Genomic DNA, 20,306 nt, shown 5'->3' on the forward strand with positions numbered 1-20,306 from the left:
CTGATCGCCTGCTTGCCCTTCAAGTGCCGCATGATGACTCCCAAGAGGATCTGCTCCATGAGCTTCCCTGGTACTGAGGTCAAACTGACAGGCCTGTAGTTCCCCGGGTCAGCCCTCCGGCCCTTCTTGTAGATGGGCGTCACATTCGCTAGCCGCTAGTCAGCTGGGACCTCCCCCGATAGCCAGGACTGCTGATAAATGATGGATAGTGGCTTGGCCAGCTCCTCTGCCAGTTCTCTCAGTACCCTTGGGTGGATCCCATCCGGCCCCATCGACTTGTGCACATCCAAGTGCCGTAGCAGGTCCCCAACCAGTTCTTCGTGGATGGTGAGGGCCACATCCTGCTCCCCATCCCCTTCCACCAGCTCAGGGTACTGGGAATCCAGAGAACAACCGATATTGCCGCTAAAGACTGAGGCAAAGAAGGCATTGAGCACCTCCGCCTTTTCCTCATCTCTTGTAACTAAGTTTCCCCCTGCATCCAGTAAAGGATGGAGATTCTCCTTTGTCCTCCTTTTTGTGTTGATGTATTTATAAAAGCGTTTTTTGTTATCTTTAACGGCAGTAGCCAGATTGAGCTCCAGATGAGCTTTGGCCTTCCTAATTTTGTCCCTGCACAGCCTCGCTACATCCTTATAGTCCTCCCTAGTGGCCAGCCCACTTTTCCAAAGATTATAAACCCTCTTTTTTCTCCTAAGCTCAAGCCACAGTTCTCTGTTCAGCCAGGCTGGCCTTCTTCCCCGCTGGCTCATCTTTGGGCACATGGGAACAGACCGCTCCTGCGCCATTAGGATTTGCCTCTTGAAGAGCGCCCAGCCTTCCTGGACCCCTCTGCCCTTCAGAACCGCCTCCCAAGGGACTCTACCAACCAGTGTCCTGAGCAGCCCAAAGTCAGCTCTCCGAAAGTCCAGTACAGTGGTTTTACTGGTTCCCTTTAGCCCTTGCATGATGAGGACAGGTAGAAATCTTTGGCAAATTTAATGAAATTCTATGGCCTTTACCATCTCTGGAAATGTGAATTGTTTTTGAAAAGTGTGTTGATTCAAACAAACAAACAAACAAACAAAACTGCACATATTTATCTCTTAATCTTAAATAGCAAAAATGCTTCCATTTGAGTGTTCCTCTATATTTGAATACTATGGGACAACACAGGGATTATGAAATAATTGTAGCATATCTAATGTAACATATATGTAACATATGTAACATATCTAATATGTAACATGTGTAATACTTTTATATGTAATTTTATGTAACACTAATATGTAACATATCTAATACTTTTTAATGCAAAGGATTTTTTTTATCCTAGATGAAGAACAACATAGTTCCAATCTACTGAGTTAGACTGATACTGAAAGTTCCATTCTTGCTGTTGTAAATTTATTAGAATTCACTAAACTTAAGATCTTTCTTTTATGTTATAGCTATGTGGTAATACTGAAAAGAAATAAAAAATATAATAAAAAAAAAAAGCCATGAAAAACTGTAACAGCAATATGCATCTCTAAGCAGGCACTAGATATTTTTTAATAATTTACGTAGAAATGGATAAAGCCTCCTATATTGTCATTCATTTTTCATTATTTCCATGTAAGCATATAAGATCAAGGGCTTTTTTCAGCTATTTTATAATTAGATATTGAGGTTAGAGCACTTGCATAAAGACCACACTATTTTTATCTGTTCTATCTAATCATTAAATAATTCTTGCTCTGTTTCTTGTAGCTATTGATACTGGGGGCTCCAGAAATAAGGCTGTCAGTTTGCTTGTGTACCTTACCAGTTATGTTGTCGCTATGCAAAACTGCAAGTAGTTTTGTTGGTTGAGTAAGGTGCTTCTCAGTAAGCAACCTCACAGGCAAAGCAGGTGCCTACAGAATGGATTATGGTTGGCGTTTATGGTGGGGAACTGTTTTGGAGGCAAGGAATGAATACAGAGGCATTACAATCAGACCTGTACTGTTTGTGGTCCATACGAAATTTTAACCTATTAACAAAACACTTAAAATAACTCAGCTTTAATCTTATTAGACTTTGGCAATTAAATTCGTATATGTTCCCCCTTCTTAGAGCACACTTACTCTCCAAAGACATAGCGGCAGAGCAGGACTCTCCCTGTATCTTTTCTCTGGTAGTCTGTGGTGTCTCTCAATGAAAGTGACAGGCAGGAGTCAGATGTCGCAGAAGTTTATCAAATAATGCACACCACAAAGAGAGAAAAGTTATCTGATCTGAACACTGGGAGATGAAGAGTGAAAAGGAAAAGGGCAGTAGGACTGGAAAGAGGAACAGAAAGAGTAAGATTCAGATATACCTAGGCTTTGAAAGGAAGGTACAAAAGCAAGATGTATTTGAGAGATTCAATAAGAGATGGGAGCTAAGCTGGGAGAAAGAAGAGACTGCAGGCATGTAAAACCTTTAAACAATATAGAAACCTGAAGACTTTTTATTTGACTCCAGGAACACAATAATCAGTCAGACTTTCAGTCACACCAATTTGCTAACTACGCTATAACTGCTCTTTAATTGTCTAGTCCAAAAACAGCCTTCTGCAGCTATAATTGCTATTATCAGTTGCTGTTATAACTCATTTAGTTAGAGACTGTGCTGGGAATCTAATTTGAAGGGAATCCAGTTTGGTTTGAAGCACCACATTTGATAACTTGGAGAAGGATATATTTTTCAGAAATAATACAGAAGAAATTCACACTATGGAAATACTGCTTTGAAGGCATTAAACATATTAAAATAAATTATGAGAGTGGTATATATAAAAACAAATATAAAAGTTAGTATCAAAAAAAAAAAAAAAAAAAAAAAAAAGAGCCAGGGATGTTACCCTAATAAATATACTTAAGCTCCTTTTCTATAATAGTTTACTGTGAAACAGTCCTTGATTTTTTTTTTTTGTTTATTTTTTTGAACTGTGGCTTGCCTTACTGTTCTTGTCTTACCTTGTTCTCTTGTTGATGCCACAAACAAATTTGCAGAACCTGCTCCAGTCCTTGGCGCTGATGTTTAAGAAATCTGTCCAGTTGCCGCCGCCTGTCTTGTAGCAGTTCAAGGAGATTGTCAATTTTCAAGCAGCTGCTATGGGCTCCCTGAATCAGCTCAGGATTTGCATTTGGCCCCTCACATTTGAATCCTTCTATAAACTCAGTTAGCTCTTGGCTTTTGTTTAGAAGTGTAAGCGACTTTTCCAAGAGCTCTGTAAGAAAAGAATTTCACAGGGAAAAAATCATTTCTAAATCTAATAGCATTTTTCAAATGTTACTCAAATATTTTTTAAATGGCATACCTATTAACATGCACAAGCATAATGCATTTTCATTTAACACAAGAAAAACTGCTAGAGAGTTAAATTCTTTCAAGAGCATATTAGAAAAAAAAAAAAAAAAAAAAGAATATTTTTATATTTGTTCTGAGATGTTTTTCAAAAAATTATTCCGGGGAAAAGGAAAACTATCCAAGGAGTCAGCACACACTCACACCACCAGGAGTGGAATATTGTTTGTACCTTTTGTGTGATGCTCTTGTTGCAGAAGAAGTTCTCTCAAAGTGTCAATATTGTCAAATTCTTGAGCATTTTTTAAGAAATCTTCAACTTGGTCAATTTTAACAGCAAACTGCATTAGGAAAACAAAGAGTGGGAGGAAAAGCAATGTAACTTTCTTTTACAGAACTCAATCCTAATTTTCATATTATAGGGCAAAATCATTAGAATTTATAAGTTCTTGGAAAAAAGCATTCTTAATGACTGATAGATACAGGTTCTCAGTGCATCTTCTTTTGAGGTTCTCGTTGATTAAGAGAACCCAAAATTTAGTTGTAACACTCTGAAACTACAGTTTCAATTGATGTCAATCATCTTTTCAATATAGTCTCCAAACACACTGCAAATATAGTCTTACAGAAAAATTTGTTAATTTTAAAACTTTCAGTAAAATGTTGTTTAACAGGAATTAAGCATTTAACTTAGATCTCCTTCCCAGAAATTATTTCCCATGTTACCCAGAAATTATTTCCCACATTAATATGTTGATGGAAAGAAACATTTGAGGGAAACAGACAGATACAATCTTCAAAGCAATATTTTGAAGGTAGTAATAAGTATAAAATTTAAGCTAATATTATGGTAAACATATTAATTGCCTATATTGGGAAGCAGCATCTCTGTAATGAAGACTAAACTTAGGTTACTCCTTACAAATAATTTTGCCATAAGTTCCATATTTTAAATACTGAAACATGCTATCTTTCTTGCAGTAGGTCTGGTAACCTGCTAAGATTGTTAAAAATAGGATTGAAATTCTTTGACTTGCACTTCTGTTGGCACAACTCCAAGTATGAGTAACTCAGACAGAGTCTATGCACATATAATGTATCTTAGCTAATCTTTATTAATTCTATTGCTTCATTTCAAGAATGAAGAAATCAGTAGAGTTCATATTTGCATTTCAGTGTAATAAAAGACGTTGAAACCCATGATGAAATTAAGGAAGATGAAAAACTGTCTGCTTTTTCTCCCTTTTCTATTTTTCCAGATTTCCTTCCCTGTTGCTCTAAAAGAAATGTGTTAGTTATCACCATTTTGGATTTGATTTCTGATTTTCATTAAAGAGAATTCTTGAGATAATGTTTGTGTTCTATCACAATAAAACAAAGATTTCCATAATCACTGGTTGTCTTATAAAGAAAAGCCTTTCCATAAGAAGTTTCAGTTATTCCTATTTAAATCATTTTTTTTTTCCTTTCCATCTGTACATAACAGATATGATCCATGCTACGATTCAGCTGCTGTCCTGGGCTTTACTGATATAAGCCTGTTGCTTGAACAATTTGACTACCCCTTAAAGGATTTAATTTGCACTAGGTCAACATTTTGTGGTACAGAATTTATCATACAGAATATGATCAGAATCATATCAATAGGATAGAATCATATCAGAATTTATTTACCAACTTTGTACTCATTTCTTAATATAATACTGCCAGGACACAACAACTAGTAGTCTGTCGATCCTACAGATTCTTTCTTTGGAGCTCTTGGGACAGTTAGCATTTGAATGGTTGCTTTGGTAATTTATATATAACCCTTTGCCATTGTAGAAGGAAATTTATCAAGGTGAATTATTAAACAATATTATAAATTCCAGAGATTATAGGAAAACTGAAGGCAGGAAGCTACAGAAATTATCACCACTTTGACAAGTTAGGTTAACAGATACAGAGAAATGAATAAGCACAGGAAAGAACAACATTCTGAAATCTGTTTTCTGGACTCACACAAATACCTTTTTGTGTATTTCTACACATGGAAGTCTTGAGTAAAGGACTTGCAAGTTAGACTAATGTTTAGATTGCAAGCATAATTACAATAACTATATGTATATTATAGTGTAAAACCTGGGGCCAATCATTAATAATCATTAGTGAAGACATCTGAGAATTCAGCTCTTCCAGTGCCAAATAATTTGAATCACAATGAATGAAACAAACTCTGGAGAATGTCCACAGCCACTGAATTATGCATTTTAGGTTTTGGTCCAGTTCCATTTTTCACTGTCACTTTTCTGTCAAGTAGAAATCTTGGAGAAATCATGACTAAATTTTTTTATTTTTTTTTTTAAGTCTACGTGATTTTTGTTCCATTTCATCCTGAACTACAGAGTAGGAGGAAAAGAAAGGATACATCAAGAGATTATTATTTTCTTAATCACTTCAACCCTTAGGAACGCAATAAACATTAACATGTTAATTAACATTAACATGTATAACAGAGTAAAAATACAATGGAAAGAGTTTCTGTAAGACGTGGGAGGTTTCCAATTAAGAGACTTGTGATTTAAAAACAAACCTCTAGAGCATTTTCAAAGAACACTGAAGTAAGTTCCAGAAGTGCCTGTCGCTTCTCTAACATAATGATGAGGGCATCCCATGCATCTCCGAGTGTCTCTGCCATGGCATCATACACCTGACTCTTGTCTTTGTTCTCCTCTGCAGCCTTGTCTGCTTCATGCAGCAGGTCCCACACTTGGTCTTCCAAAGCCTGAGAAGAAAAATAAAAAGATAAAGAATTCTGTAACCAGAACCCAAAATGCAGTGCTGATACTGGCATCAGGATACTTTTTCAGTCGGTCTGAAACTACCCAGAAATCGCTCATTCATGCTCGATTTCCAGCTCCTAAAGATACAAGTGTAGCTGTTAATGCTTGTTTCATTGTGAACTTCTGAATTTCTTCTGCTCTTAAGAGGAGACACTCTTATGAAATTTCATATGAAAACAAGTGTTAAGGGTATTTGTCATTCTCTCTCTAAAATTTACACTCATTTACTTTTACATCTGCTTAAGCACAGGAACATTCCTGGAAGTAGTAGCAATACAAGTATTTTGGATCTTCTTCCATATGCCTTCATGCTCTATTGATATTAAAAGAAAAAAAAATAAAATAAAATCAAAGCTTAAAAAATTTATCTTGTAACTTACTAATAAGTCTGTGATTACTTCAATGCTATCCAGAAAAGAGTAGTTTGAACACATGCATCCATTCTCCAGAAAACACCAAATACATACAATGTTTCAAGGATCAGCTTACTGCATATTGCTAAGGCTGGCCACCAAATAATCAATATTCTCTGGTCAAAACGATCATTCTATTGTGTTTCATTCCCTTTACTAATTTCACCATGACAAAGGTAACTGCTGGGCCATTTCCAGCTTGTATTAAAATGTTTAGTATCAAGGAAATTGATTAGCGTTTGTTGTATTTTATTTTTTTCTATCTCAGGTCTTCATCATAGGCATGACTTAATAAAGTGTCAGTTTCTGCTGTTATTACAAGTGCTATCACATGAATTTGTAATGGGAAAAGAAATCTATATTAGGCAAATTAAAATCCATGATAAATCACCTTCATGACACAGACTAATGAAGACTAAGAAATTGGAAAACTCAAAAATCTCTTGACAGTTCAAACTGTCAGCTTGAAGAGGCTCATCAGCTGCTTCTAAAACCAGTACTGTATGAGTGCTATAAAAATATGGAATTTTTATTATTTTACTGAAAAAGAAATTAACTTACCTTCACAAACTGATAACTAAGAAAAAAAAGAATTTAGATAGTTTTTGTTGGCTTTACCCAAAATTTGATATATGAAAGATGCATCCGTCATACTATAAGTGGCAAAATGGGAGCCAAACAAACCTTCCTTTTTCTGAAGTACATGGAAAAGTCATTATTAGCAGCAACATGAATGGTACTAATGAAATTAAGTACACTTAATATTTGGTGAGAAACCCATGATAAAGAGCACCTAATAAAAAACAGTGTTTTAGAGAACAATACAAACGTGCCATTTTATTTTCTGAATACCAGGAAGGGGAAATACTGTTTTCTAATGTCTCAGTGAAACTAGCTCTTTTTGTTCTGCTGAATCCCTTTCCTAATAGCCTCATAGTACAATAAAAGATCAAATCCTCCAGATTCCGTATTTAAGTATATAATATATATAAATATATATATATAATAATATATAGTATATATAACAATATATACAAATATGTAAAAATAATATATATATATTATATACAATATACACAAATATCTAAAAATATTGTATATATATTATATACAATATACAATATATACAAATATCTAAAAATAATAAATATATAATAATATATATAATGAATAATATATATATAAATCCCCCAGATGCTACCTATGCCGTATTTAAGTATATAATGTATAATAAAGGGTATATAATATCTAATAAAGGATAATTGGATCTCTTTATGTTTTCAGTACAATTTGAATTTTAATTCATAAACTAAAATTAGTTTTAGTCTTTAAAAAAAATAGTGTGTGAAATAGTTGTGTGGCAGGTGTTGCCAGCTCCATGCTCCCTGCACAGCAGATGAAATGTTTTTCAGACAATAGATATTATTAAGAGAAGAAAAATGTTTCCTTGGCTCTGGGACCAAGGAAGTGCTTTGCTTTAACCTTTGTATAGCATGTTTAAGAAATATTTGAAAACTATCAAAGAGAGTACAGCAATGAGTGTGGGGCAATGAGGAACAATATGTTTTACGGGTAAAATTGCTTACAGTTAAGTCTTCTAATGTTCAATTCACTCAGAGTTTAACTTAAATATCTCTTTAAAAATACCCAACAGTTTTTCCCAAGCCAAAAATGTTCTGAATAATAATAAAAATAATACTAGAAGTTGTGCAGTGGATCGCATTTTAGCCTTCCTAACCAAAAGCATACAGTGTTCATTTCTGTTTTTCCTGAGACAGCAAAACTTCATGCTAGATTAAAAAAGCATCGAGGGTTGGATGAGAAGGCAGAATGAAGCACTCCATTCCTATACTGACAACTCCAGAACACTGCTAAAACAGCAGTGGTAGAGTCATTTGGATAATCCATGCAAGGTTGCTCCCGTGCATCTCTTTTACAGATATAAACTGCTGTAGTAGAATCCGCACAAATAATCATTTTTCCAGCACAAATGTGATGGCATTTGTTAGGAGAATAGTCTGTGAATCTCTCAAACCGAGCAACAATTATGGAATGCTATATCATCAAATACTATCAATTCAGTATTGCTTTTGTGAGCTAAATCATTTGATGAATAAATATATATATATATATATTTAAATCCCATCATAGTTATTGTGACCATTTACAGAAATGTATGATTTAGAATTTGATCATGATAGCTGAAAAATCACTGTTTGCATGTATAGCTTTATAGTCCATACATGCTCTTTTCAGCCTTACAAGTAGTATTTTTATTTTGCAGAACATAGCCAAATAACAATGTTTAGTAACATAAGCAAGTCCACTCTTCTTCCTCTACCTCCCAGTATTTGCATTGACCCTTACGGTGGAAAGAAATCAGCTCCTGCTTTTCCACTTTTATCTACAGAAGCTAGAATAATCTAATGCCTTGAAGCATTGTGATCTGCTTTGTTCATTAGGTTTATTAATTTTTTTGAAAATTTTCAGACTAGAACCTGCAAAAAAAAAAAAAAGTCAAAACAGCAATGGGCAGATGGAATTTATGGTGCCTTTTCACAGTCTATTTTAAAGAAAAGGGGAAAAAAGGCAATGTTTGTGTCTGGGCTATAGAAAAAACATATTGGTAGTCCCTGCTGAGGAAATTCAGAACATTTCCACACATCCTTGGAAAGGTGATGTCCCTCCCCCATCAGACTTACAACTATTGGAGACCCAGGATCTGAATTTACTTCATCAGGAGTAGCTATGACTCTAAACTGAATTTAATCACAATTGTTTTTTTTTCCACACTTAAGTAATATCAATTAAACCACTTTCACACTCATGACAGATATTTGTATCATCAGAGAAATATATGGAAAAGTTAGTTCATGAAACATGTAAAGAAAGATTTTAAACATTTTTATCTTATTGAGTAACCATAATTTTGCCACTAAAATACTCCATCTCCAAGATAAGATATGGACAGCCTCTGTCAATTAGATGCTAGAACCTATTGAATGAAGTCTTGAACATCAATAATGGAGATTTCAAAAGCTCTTTAGGCTATCTGTTCTAGTATTTGATTATCTTTCACAGTCAAACGTTTTTTCCTAATATCTAATTAGAATTACCTTTTCTTTTTTTCCCCTCCAAACTGTATTTTTTGTTCTAGAAGCAATCTTAATAGGAAGAAAAAAGTGTAAAAAACTGTGCTTTTTTTAAATTATTATTATTTTTTCCAATTTCCAGAATTTTTTCCATTCAAAAAATTGACTCATGGAAAGCAAAACATTTCACAGTAACCTGAATTTTGATGAGGGTTGTTTTATTTTTGTTTATTTGGGGGAGGTATTTTTAGGCTTTTTTTAATTGATTTAACTTTACAAAGCATTCCAATGAAGGCTTAAATTTATTTCAGCTAGTTTTGAATCAGATGTTTTGGTTTTCTGGTTTGGTTTGGCTTTCTATCTCTAAAATAACAAATAAAAATCAGAACCAGACATTTTGATATACGTATTGTTTCAATGAAACAAATCTGTGAAGATTTTGTTTCCTGGAAAAGTCTTTTTTTTTTTTTTTTTTCAATTAAGGTTGGGGTAAAGAAAAGAAACACCTCTGATTACATGACATTATTTCTCAGATAAACAATTATGGGATATGAACACATCCAGAGTACTTTTCACTTCATATACTATTTGTTTCCTTTTGTGATCTTTCACTGCCTTTAGAGCCCCAAAAATAGAACTGTTTGTGTGAACTAAGATGAGCTGGCATGAAGCTTGCCAATATAAGCAATGCCTGGCATGTAATCAAAATCAAGTTTGTACAAACATGCAGCTTCTGTTGCTCTCAGTAAAATCACATCAGAAAAACTTTGTTTTAAAAACTACAGGGCAATTTCAATTTCATTGGGAGGTACTATTTTTCCTCTCCATTTCCACGCTGCTGTATTCACCATATTATAAGGGAACACTCGTTGCTTGAAAGGAACGATGTTCTGATTAAGATTTACTGACAGGAAACTAACAAGGGCACAAACCCAGGCCCGTGGTATATATGACCATTGTCACAAAATGCAGCAGTTGTGCAGCCACACAGCACTCACCACTCTCATTCTCAGGGCATTCCGTTTGGCCTGATATCATACCAAAGACAGAGAGGAAATAGCTGAACGTATAGAAACTTGTGTTAACATCTTCTTATGCAAGCTGTGATGGATAGGATAGGATAGGATAGTACAGCTTTTGTATTTTTTTGAAGAAATGAGAAAATTGTCCCTCTCTGGAGGGATGCAAAATTCTGCCTTCCTGGGTGAACATTTCAGAATACCCTTACTGTTCATTGAGAAAGCTTCTGGAGCAGGAAGCAGAGCAGGCAGAGCAAGATAACTAGTTATTAGGGAGCTTGAAATGCTGTCATAAACTGGCAAACTCCTGATTAAAATAAGGACTAGATACTAGATATGCCTTTAACATCCTGGGGACCTAGAGGAGTTAGCATAGAGTATGTTGCAATCCAAAAAGATGCATGGAGCTGTTGACCTAAGGGCAAAACTAAAGGAAAAGACAAGATTTATGAGGACAAGTTAGAGTAAGATTGATTTAGAAGGCCAATAAATTTACAACAGAAGAGAGCTCTACAGAACCTTTCTGTTGTTGTTGGTATATTCCCTTGAAGAAAAAGTTCAAAGTCATGGTGTTTAAGCATTCTGGAGCTTTATGGTCATGGAGTCCTAAGACAGACTGTAATGTTTGTAATTACAACACTGTCATATTAAGACTCTTGTTGCTTGTGAATTTACCAAAGAAAATGTTCAGAATTAAATTTCATGTAACAGATATGTGCCAAGATCATTTTCTTCTGAAAAGTTTCAACTAAAACAAACAATAGATCATTTCTAAAAAGAAGAGGAAGGAGAAATACAACATCACAGGGTACACTTTCCTGAGGAGCTCTAGCATGCAGAGTCTGAAGGGGCTTCAGAAGCTGGAGGACCCTGTAGACTGAGGGAGCACAGGATTAAAACTGTACCTTTTTCAGTTCTGAGCGCTTTGGCAGCCAACACTAAGTGCTTTGCAGTCTTTATGTTTTCTGCACTGCAATACAAAGTGTAACTGTTATGGATAATACGTATAATTTAGCAAATGTTTAGTTACTGCAGTACTAAAGAATGATGGAGCCACTTTATTTCAGTACAAAGTTGCTATAAGTTTATTTTCCAAGTCTAGCTAAAATTAAGAATGCAGGCATAGCATACCACAGAATCGTAATTAGCATACCATACAACTGAAACAAACAGAACAATAGAAAATAAGTTAAAAATAGGTCAAATTCTGCATTTTCACTCTTAATTTTCATGAGTGGCAGACATTTGTGAAACTTTGTTCTACCAGTCTCACTACAACAAGAACACAACCCAGTTTATGTTAAAAAATGGCTCTAATTATTTTAAAAATGAATACAAGTATTTTGTTTTGCAGATAAATTAACTATTTAATTAAATAAGAATGTATATTTCTCTATTTCATTGCATGAAAATATTTTTTATTTGTTTAACCAGTGAAAAAAATGTGAATCAATCCCACAGGCTCGGTTATGTTATGACTGGGGCCTCCAGGCATTACCAACAATTTGGATTACTAAAATTTCCTAAATAAAAGGGATTTAACAGTGTTTCTTACACTTTGGCCTACACCAGAAGGCTGCTAATATCAAATATGAATTTATGCTTTGGTAATGCAAGCATGGCATGTGATTTGAAATTAGTCACTGAATACTGCATGACAGTGTTTGCAGTCAGGTACAGTTAGAATTTAAGCAGAACTGTTCTCATTATTCTTAAAATTCCTTACTGCTTTGCATCTCAAAAAATCTAAAATTGTATGTCAGTAAAACATTTACCTTTTGTTTCCTGAAGCCAGTCATCTGTGCAACAGGATTATCATAAAATATGCTTTGCCCTTAAATACTATCTGATATTTCTTCTTAAACAGCTCTTGACCCAATCTAATTTATAACAAACCAAAAACAAGCAAGCAAACAACAACGAAATCACAATTGGCAGTAGTTTATGCCAATGCGAACAATAGATATTATTAGCTATAGTATAATTAACATCTCAGAAGTGAAGGTGAACTCAAACATAGATCCCTGAATTTTCATCCTCTGTTAAGATTACACAACACTTGTGTCACAAAAATCAGGTGCCTGGGTCTTAGAAACGGTAATTTCAGGCAGTCATTTTCATGCATCAGTACAAAAGGTCAAAATCATATCATACAGAAGCCTAGCTTCAGATTCTTACAGTGAATATCGTAACTTAAAATTTGCAGTGTTGTAAACTACCCTCCTCCCTGAGATGATGCTAAAGTTTATAGAATGGATTTGTTTCTGTTTTGTAGCACTTCTGCAAGTCTGCTTCATAATAAAAAACAGAACTTTGGAGACAAATCAAGAATGCTGCTGTTTGTTTTATTGGGAATTTTAACATTGTCATAGCCAAAAGCATGGCAATACATGTGTACACACTTTTTTAATGATCCTGAAAGTATTAGTATTGGGAGATTTAAACACTGAGACAGCATGTTACCTCCAGGTAGAGCTTCTGGTAGAAACAACTGAATTACGGAGAATGGGAGAAAGGCAGTATATGCATTGTAATTGATATTATTTTAACCTCAGAATTTTGGTCTCCCAAGCTTTTGGGGGCTTGATTCTGCTCACATTTTTGAAACTGTAAAAAAATAACGTATCAACACATTTTTTGTTTGTTTTCTCCCCCGAACACAGAACCCTGATGAAGGTGATCTAAAAAAAAAAAAAAAAAAAAAAGGATGAAGGAAATGACAGGAAGAAGACTTGCATGAAATTACAGAAGTTGATGTTTCCTGATATGCTGCTATGGTCTAATTTACCAAAACAACAATAGAACATACTAGTTTAAAATCAGAATATATTAGATGACAATACTGAGTGGTCAAATCACAAACAGAAAAGGCTCTGGGTCCAAATCTAAAAACGTTTATGATTATTCTTAACCTTGTTCATAAGAGACATTTTATTTCAGTTCTTTAACACATACAAACACTAAACTTATGTCCACAAAAAAACAAAACTGTATGTTTGTTTAAAAAGAAATAAAAAGGAAGAGTATATATAGGTTTTCCTGATCAATTAGGCATCAATGAACAAAATAAGGCAACTGAACTATAGTTTATCTTTTAAATGTCTGTTGCTAAACAAGTTTCTTTAACCTTCTGGGATGCTATTAGTCAATATGACAATTTAGCAAAATGGAATAATTCTGCTCTAAAGGACATCCTCATCATACAAATAAAATCAGATCTGTAGAACATGAAGAAATTTTAACTAGATACTGTAATGACCATGTACATATCTCCTGCTCAGCATTTTTTCTTTCATATTATTAGCAATATATCTCTTCCCTAATCCATAAACATTTTAAATGTGGATCTTTTGAAAAGTTTTATTTTACTTTTCATTTAAAAACTAGAGTGTTTCCACTCCCAAATTAAATGGAAGAAGTTTAAATCAGTAATGAGCGTAACTGAGTACTTTCTCCCAAAGGATATTATTCTGTATATGTGGTGCTTTTTTCTTCTTAATATCCTAATGCACACACAATTTTTTATCACAATAGTTCTGATAATCAAAAGCAGAAAGTAAATTTTCCAAAAATTACTTATTTCTCAGTCACCAGGTCTTCTCATAACATATTTTAATGTACCCCATTCTCTATTCCTGTGTGTCAAACTGGTTACTTATTTTCTTATTTAACATGTTTGCATTGCTGAGTCAATAACAGTTCCCTGTAATAGCGAGCTGGATTACATTCCTTTTCCTGTACCATCAGACTTACTATAAACTGATTACAGGCTACCATGCCAATTTTTGTCCTTCCTTATACCTGCAAAAGCTCAACTTTTAAAGCTGACAAGAGAATTTGGACTGAATACTTTGATTACAACTTACAACACTTGTATATTTGGATGAGACTAATAAAACTAAAAACCAAAAGGATGAACAAAACCCAGATCATTTCACAATCTTTTTAATACAATGTAAAAGAGGAACTGAAAAAAAATAATCAAAGATGACTCAGTGTTGTACTTTAAATTCCAGTGACTGAAAAATCGTACAACATATAGAATTGCAACTATTTCCTTGGGATCCAAGTGGAGACTTTTTAATTACACTGTTTTTATAGTTTTGTTTTGTTTTGTTTTTTACATAGTTTACTTGGTAAACTAGTTCTAGCTCCAGAATTCAAAAATAGAAGGATTGTATCCTTCTTTTTAATGAAGTACAATAGAAAAAACTTTTTTTCCCCCTCTTGCTATACTGTAACTTTCTAATATATCTTTAATAAGTTTAAGGATGATAAAAAGCAATGAAGCCAGTAAGTTCTCTAGCAACTTTTCATATTCAGTTAAGTTTAATATTTGAAGCAATTCTAATCATCAGCAATATGATATTAAACGTAATAAATTTACTATTTTTAGCTAAAATTACTTGTCTGAAAGATATTCATTATTTAGTTCTTGGAAACCTTTCATTTTCATAAACATGCTGTTCTAACAAGATATTTATGATTTGCTATATGAAACTGTAGTAACTGTAGTCAGGCTAGCTGTACCTGAGCACAAGGCCTTAGCTTTATCTTTTTTAGACTATTTATAATACATTCCGAATGACAAGATTTAATTAAGAGCAAAAGTATATACAAGTTACAAACTGCTGTAGACCACATTGATAGAGTCAGCTGGAACAAGATAGTGAATTACTATAACAATTTGTAGCCCAAAGGAAAGGATTAAAATCTGCATTGGATAAGATAGCAGCTAAAGCCTTATTTATGTATAATTCTTTATTGTTAAGATTCATAAAATTGTGTTTCTCAGTATGGGTAAAAGACCAAACATAATCACTGGACTACATCAAAATGTGTCATCTGACAACTGCAATTTTGTGTCATCTTTTTAACCTCTCTTCTACCCACATTTCTAAATTCTTTTTTATCCTCTCATAAATAATCACAACTTTATGTTCATAGATGTTGAAGACTGAAACATTACTACCTCTTTATCCTTCTTCACATAACTTATGCATAAATCATGATCAAATGTTCAGGGGAAAATGTTGTCTATACTTCTAAGACTAAGAATCATTCTTATGAAAACTTTTGATGAGTGGATTTAGTATCTTACAGCTCAATAAGTACTGGCAAGAGTTAACATTATTGTAAGACAGAAAGGGTCATGTCTGATAATGCACAGACAGTAAGAACTATAATGACATTGTAGTTTTGTTTTATTGCAGCTCTTAAATTGAGAAAAGCACTCATTTTGCACTTAATCCTTTTGTAGAACGTTCAATGATCAATTCTGAATTTTGATAGGATAACGGGTATAAAATATGAAATCATGAGTTTTTGTTGTTGTTTTGTTGCGTTTGTTTGTTTTTTACCAATTAGGATTCTTTAACAGTTTATGCACAATTCCCTTTCTGATCCAATCTACCATGCTTTTCAAACCCATATAAAGATGGGTCATCTGGGTTCAAGCAGCCAGTCATAAGGTTTCAAAAATGGGAGTGAAAATGTTAGTATTTTCATTAATATTAACTAAAATATCTGTGCTTATTTTATTATCCCACTTCTTGTTGTGAGTAGGAAAAGTGCTGCTAAATTAAAAAAACTTATGGCTCCATGCATCTAAACTAACAGGAATAGCAAGATTATACTAGTCAAACATCCCAATTAGCATCAGAGAGCATGAAATGCTTTTGAATTATTTGATTTTCTCAGTATTTAAGCAAATTGTAATGAAAAGAAACATCCAAAACTGAACTTTAAAGATTTTAAAACAAAAATAGAAAAAAAAATATAACTTGGGGATGCATCTAGGGACTTCACCAATCAAAGCATACTTTAGAAAAGTTTTCTGTTTTCTATAAAACTGTAATTTCAAGTTGAAGTCCAGAGAGAGGATTCTATTGTTTTACTGTCATTGTTCATGTCTTTATAAGTTTCAGTAACACCACAAAATCTCTTAGAAAAATATTTATAGTAGTTTTTCCCCTCCGCAAACAATATTTAATATGAATATATAAAGATTTAATGTTTGACTCATCAATAAAATGTTATTTGAACATCTGTTTTTCTTTTAAATATGTTTATTGAATTATGTTTTCTTTTTCCACACTTTACAATTTTTGAGTATTAGAAGACAAAATTCATCTCCATGTTGTCAGTGTGTAAAGAACTCAGCTAATTCTGAATTGTTCAAACAGGATACAGTAGTTTGTTCCAAGAATGCCCAAGTCTAACACTGATGGCAATAAAAATGAGACACTTACACAAGTAAAGACTGCGGAACCACTCTGTTGCTGTTGTTTCTTTTTTTTTCTTGTAACGCTATTCATATTTTTCAAATTCCATACTATACACTATATTAGATTACATTCTCTGTATACCATCTTAAATTACCTTACATATATTTTAGATGTGACTGTGGAAGCACATGGTCACTAATATTAAATCAGGTGAACACCTATCCAGATCATGTTTGCTCAGTCAGCTCTGATTTTTATCTAATCTCAATAAATAAGTTAATAAATAAGATAGATAGAACCCAGTAAGATAAATCACTGCACACCCTCAAAGATTTTAGAGGAATTTATTTGTCTACAGATAACTCATTCTGCAAAGCTCTAAGATTTTAAAGGAATTTGTCTACATATATAAAAGCAATCTGCCTTTTCAAATCAGGAATACATATTTCCTTCTTGTAAGACTTAAATTCTTCTCCATGTCAAGCATTCATATTTAAGATACATCAGCTTTTTCATGAAAGCATGTCACTGTGTCCAAATGTAACTTATATCCTGCTCTCAAGAATGCTAAAATTTAATTTCAGTTCTGTTACTTCACTAAGTTTCCTATCTCAAGACAAGCAATACTCAGTGTTACAGTACCATTCTTACCATTAACTTACAGTAATTAATATTCAATAAAAATGTGCCTGAAATATCCACTTCACACTTGTGAAGAGCTTGATTAGTTTGTAGTAAGTTACAAATACAACCAAACTTTTCACACTATTGGAGCAATAATAATAATAATAATAATAATGTTGTTCTTTTACATTTAGCAGTTACTGAAGACTGCAAGAATTTTTCACTTCACAGTAATGCATAAAGCAGAAAAAACAGTGCACCTTTACTTCTGTTTTCAGAATAATATTAATTATCATCAATCATATTTTTTTCAATGCAGAGGCCTAAGATTGATCTACTATACTGGCAACCGTTGAGATATTTTTTCTATGTGGAGTTACCTAACAAACACCACAACAGGAGGCCCAAGCAACTATGTCACCATTGGAACTGAAATATAATGATTCAATATACTTTTGTGTTGCCTTATCAGATCTTACCTTAAGTTTAGTTAGGAGGAGTTCATGATCTTGTAGTAGTTTTTTAGTCTCATCTTGATTGCTGCCAATTTCTAATAAATTTGGTGTTGATTCAGCCAGCTGAAGCTTCACCCATTTTCCACACTGTAGTAAGTTAAAATTACAGGCTTCAGAAAACACAATATTTTCTTTATTTATTTACTCACACAGACTCTCAGTTCACACATATTTTCCATGGTAATAGGATCACAGGGACGCATAGACATCCTCAGTTGTAGAATGAAGACTCAGAGGTTACAATATAAACCTAGCTTTATTTGAAGCAGCTATCAAAATGACGGACTCTAGTTATCCAGTCTCTGGTGGGATTTTGCTTTTGCCTATGAAGAATAAGATTATCACAATGGATCAAAACCGTTCCACCAACTCATCTCCCCTTTTAGCTGAAGACTGTGCAGTTAAGGCAATTCAGATTGGGAAGGAACAAATATTTTTCCTCAGATATAGTAACTCTAATACCACATTTTATTTCTAGCGCACAGATCCAACATACCTGAATACTGGGTATATAGAGATTGCACAAAGCAGTAGGGACAATTAATAGCTGTTGGAATAGGAACCCAAACAGCTATCTCTCACACTGTCCTGGAGGATATACAAAGAAAGGAAGCATGACAGCAACCCAAAGCATAACTAATTCTTTCCTCCCTATGCTGCAGAACTGTTACAGTCTGAGAAATACACGTCAGAGATGATGGTGACAAGGAGCAAAGCAGTGTTGCCACTGAAAGCTAGCACACAAGGAACCCACAGCACTCAAAGGAAAAATGAGTGTCTTCATCCTACACTTAAGCATCTTTGCAACAAAATCACTGCCCTGTGATAGCAGATGGAGTCTCCCAGGAAGGGTCAGAACTGAAGATGGAACATTCCCACTGGCACAACTGAAGTAACCCTATCCTAAATAATCACCCGAATTTGGTGACAGCCTTATCACATTATCACCTTATTCTGCACTACAGACAAACTCTAGTGGCTCAGGTTAGGGTACTTTCCAAGTTGCCTGGAAAATGCATAATTAAACTGCCAAAAAGATTCAGCTCGGATTCAGTACCTAGACCTCCAGGTTTACTTTACTCCATGTGCCAAATTTTGTGTGAGATGAAGGTGCAGACTCCAGCTCATAAACAGGTCTTTAGGTTCTCATAAGTAAAACTATATACACAAATAAGGGCTTCTGTAAGAACACGGGGGAATATCAATTCACAGCTTTCAAAAATAACTGCTCATTATCAGTTATAGTGTTTTTGTTTGTTTGTTTTGTTTTTATTTCCAGCAACACTCCAAAACAGATAAATGCAATCTGCATTTACAGAGTTGGTAGCAATGATTTTACATAACAAGCAGTCTTAAAAATAACTATTGTAGTTGAGTCTCCTCAAGAGGTAATACATGTTTATTAACACATTTTCATGGCACTCTTGCTTTTTAAAAGGAAAAAAAAAAAAAAAGAAAAAAAAAAAAAAAAAAAAAGGAATTCCTTGCCTCTAAGAGCCTACATATTTTGGGCAAATGATTTATTCTATTAAAAAAAAAAAAAAAAATGGGGACAGAAACAGTGTTTATGTCCAAGGAATCTCTATCAGATATTAAATAAATTACCTTGCCTTGTCATTTTATACTAACTATTCATTTGTGCAGAATATTGAACAAAGTAACAGAAAGCTTATGAGAGACGTGCTAGCAGTTGCTGCCTTACCTTAAGTACAGCTATAACGATACTGGCATTCCCGGCATGAACAGCAACAGAACTGACAGTTGTTGTAGAAAGCTTCTGCCCCGAACTGGCTTCATTTGACATTGTGTTTCAAAATGGGACTTCATACATTAAAGCAGTCTTGGAAACGCGCTTACATGGTCCGCTGTTCATTTCAGAAAGCAACAAACAGGGCTTCTTGGATTCATTCAGTGAAAGAGCTCAGCTAACACTGATTACTCTGCCAAAAGGAAAGAACAGGAAGTTAAAAATAGACAACTCCATTGAGTTTATCATTCTTGAGAGAGAGATTTGACACACCCCTAGTTTGGTAGCATTAAGCTGTCCTTTTTTGTCACCATCTGAAGTGTCAAGTGCTGCAACCATGAACCTCATCTGGCACTGACTAACCAAAGGAAAAAAAAGTTTCTTAAATTAAAAGAGCTAGAAGCAATTTTACTATGGAGGCTCTACAGACAAATACGGTGTTCTGAGGTTTCAAAACATTCTACATTCACATTCTACAAGTAAAACATGCTTATCATGATTCTTCCACTGAGTCAGAGCATTTAAGCATATATATATGTCAGCTGCTGAACTAAAA

At 34.0% G+C, this 20,306-nt stretch overlaps 1 protein-coding gene across 1 annotated transcript in view; it reads right to left on the reverse strand.

Moving 5' to 3' along the window:
- CCDC141 (coiled-coil domain containing 141) overlaps positions 1-20,039 on the reverse strand; it is a 70,393-nt gene extending 50,354 nt beyond the window's left edge. The window contains exons 1-5 of the mRNA XM_035330878.1: positions 19,706-20,039; positions 17,968-18,090; positions 5,864-6,055; positions 3,524-3,632; positions 2,961-3,214 (exon numbers count right to left, since the gene is read on the reverse strand). Of these exons, the coding sequence (XP_035186769.1) occupies positions 2,961-3,214; positions 3,524-3,632; positions 5,864-6,055; positions 17,968-18,090; positions 19,706-19,807 (780 nt within the window). The 5' untranslated portion in view covers positions 19,808-20,039. The remainder of the gene's footprint in view (positions 1-2,960; positions 3,215-3,523; positions 3,633-5,863; positions 6,056-17,967; positions 18,091-19,705) is intronic.
- Between the last annotated feature and the right edge of the window lie 267 nt (positions 20,040-20,306).

Source organism: Oxyura jamaicensis, chromosome 7, assembly GCF_011077185.1.
Source record: "Oxyura jamaicensis isolate SHBP4307 breed ruddy duck chromosome 7, BPBGC_Ojam_1.0, whole genome shotgun sequence".
Taxonomy (NCBI): domain Eukaryota; kingdom Metazoa; phylum Chordata; class Aves; order Anseriformes; family Anatidae; genus Oxyura; species Oxyura jamaicensis.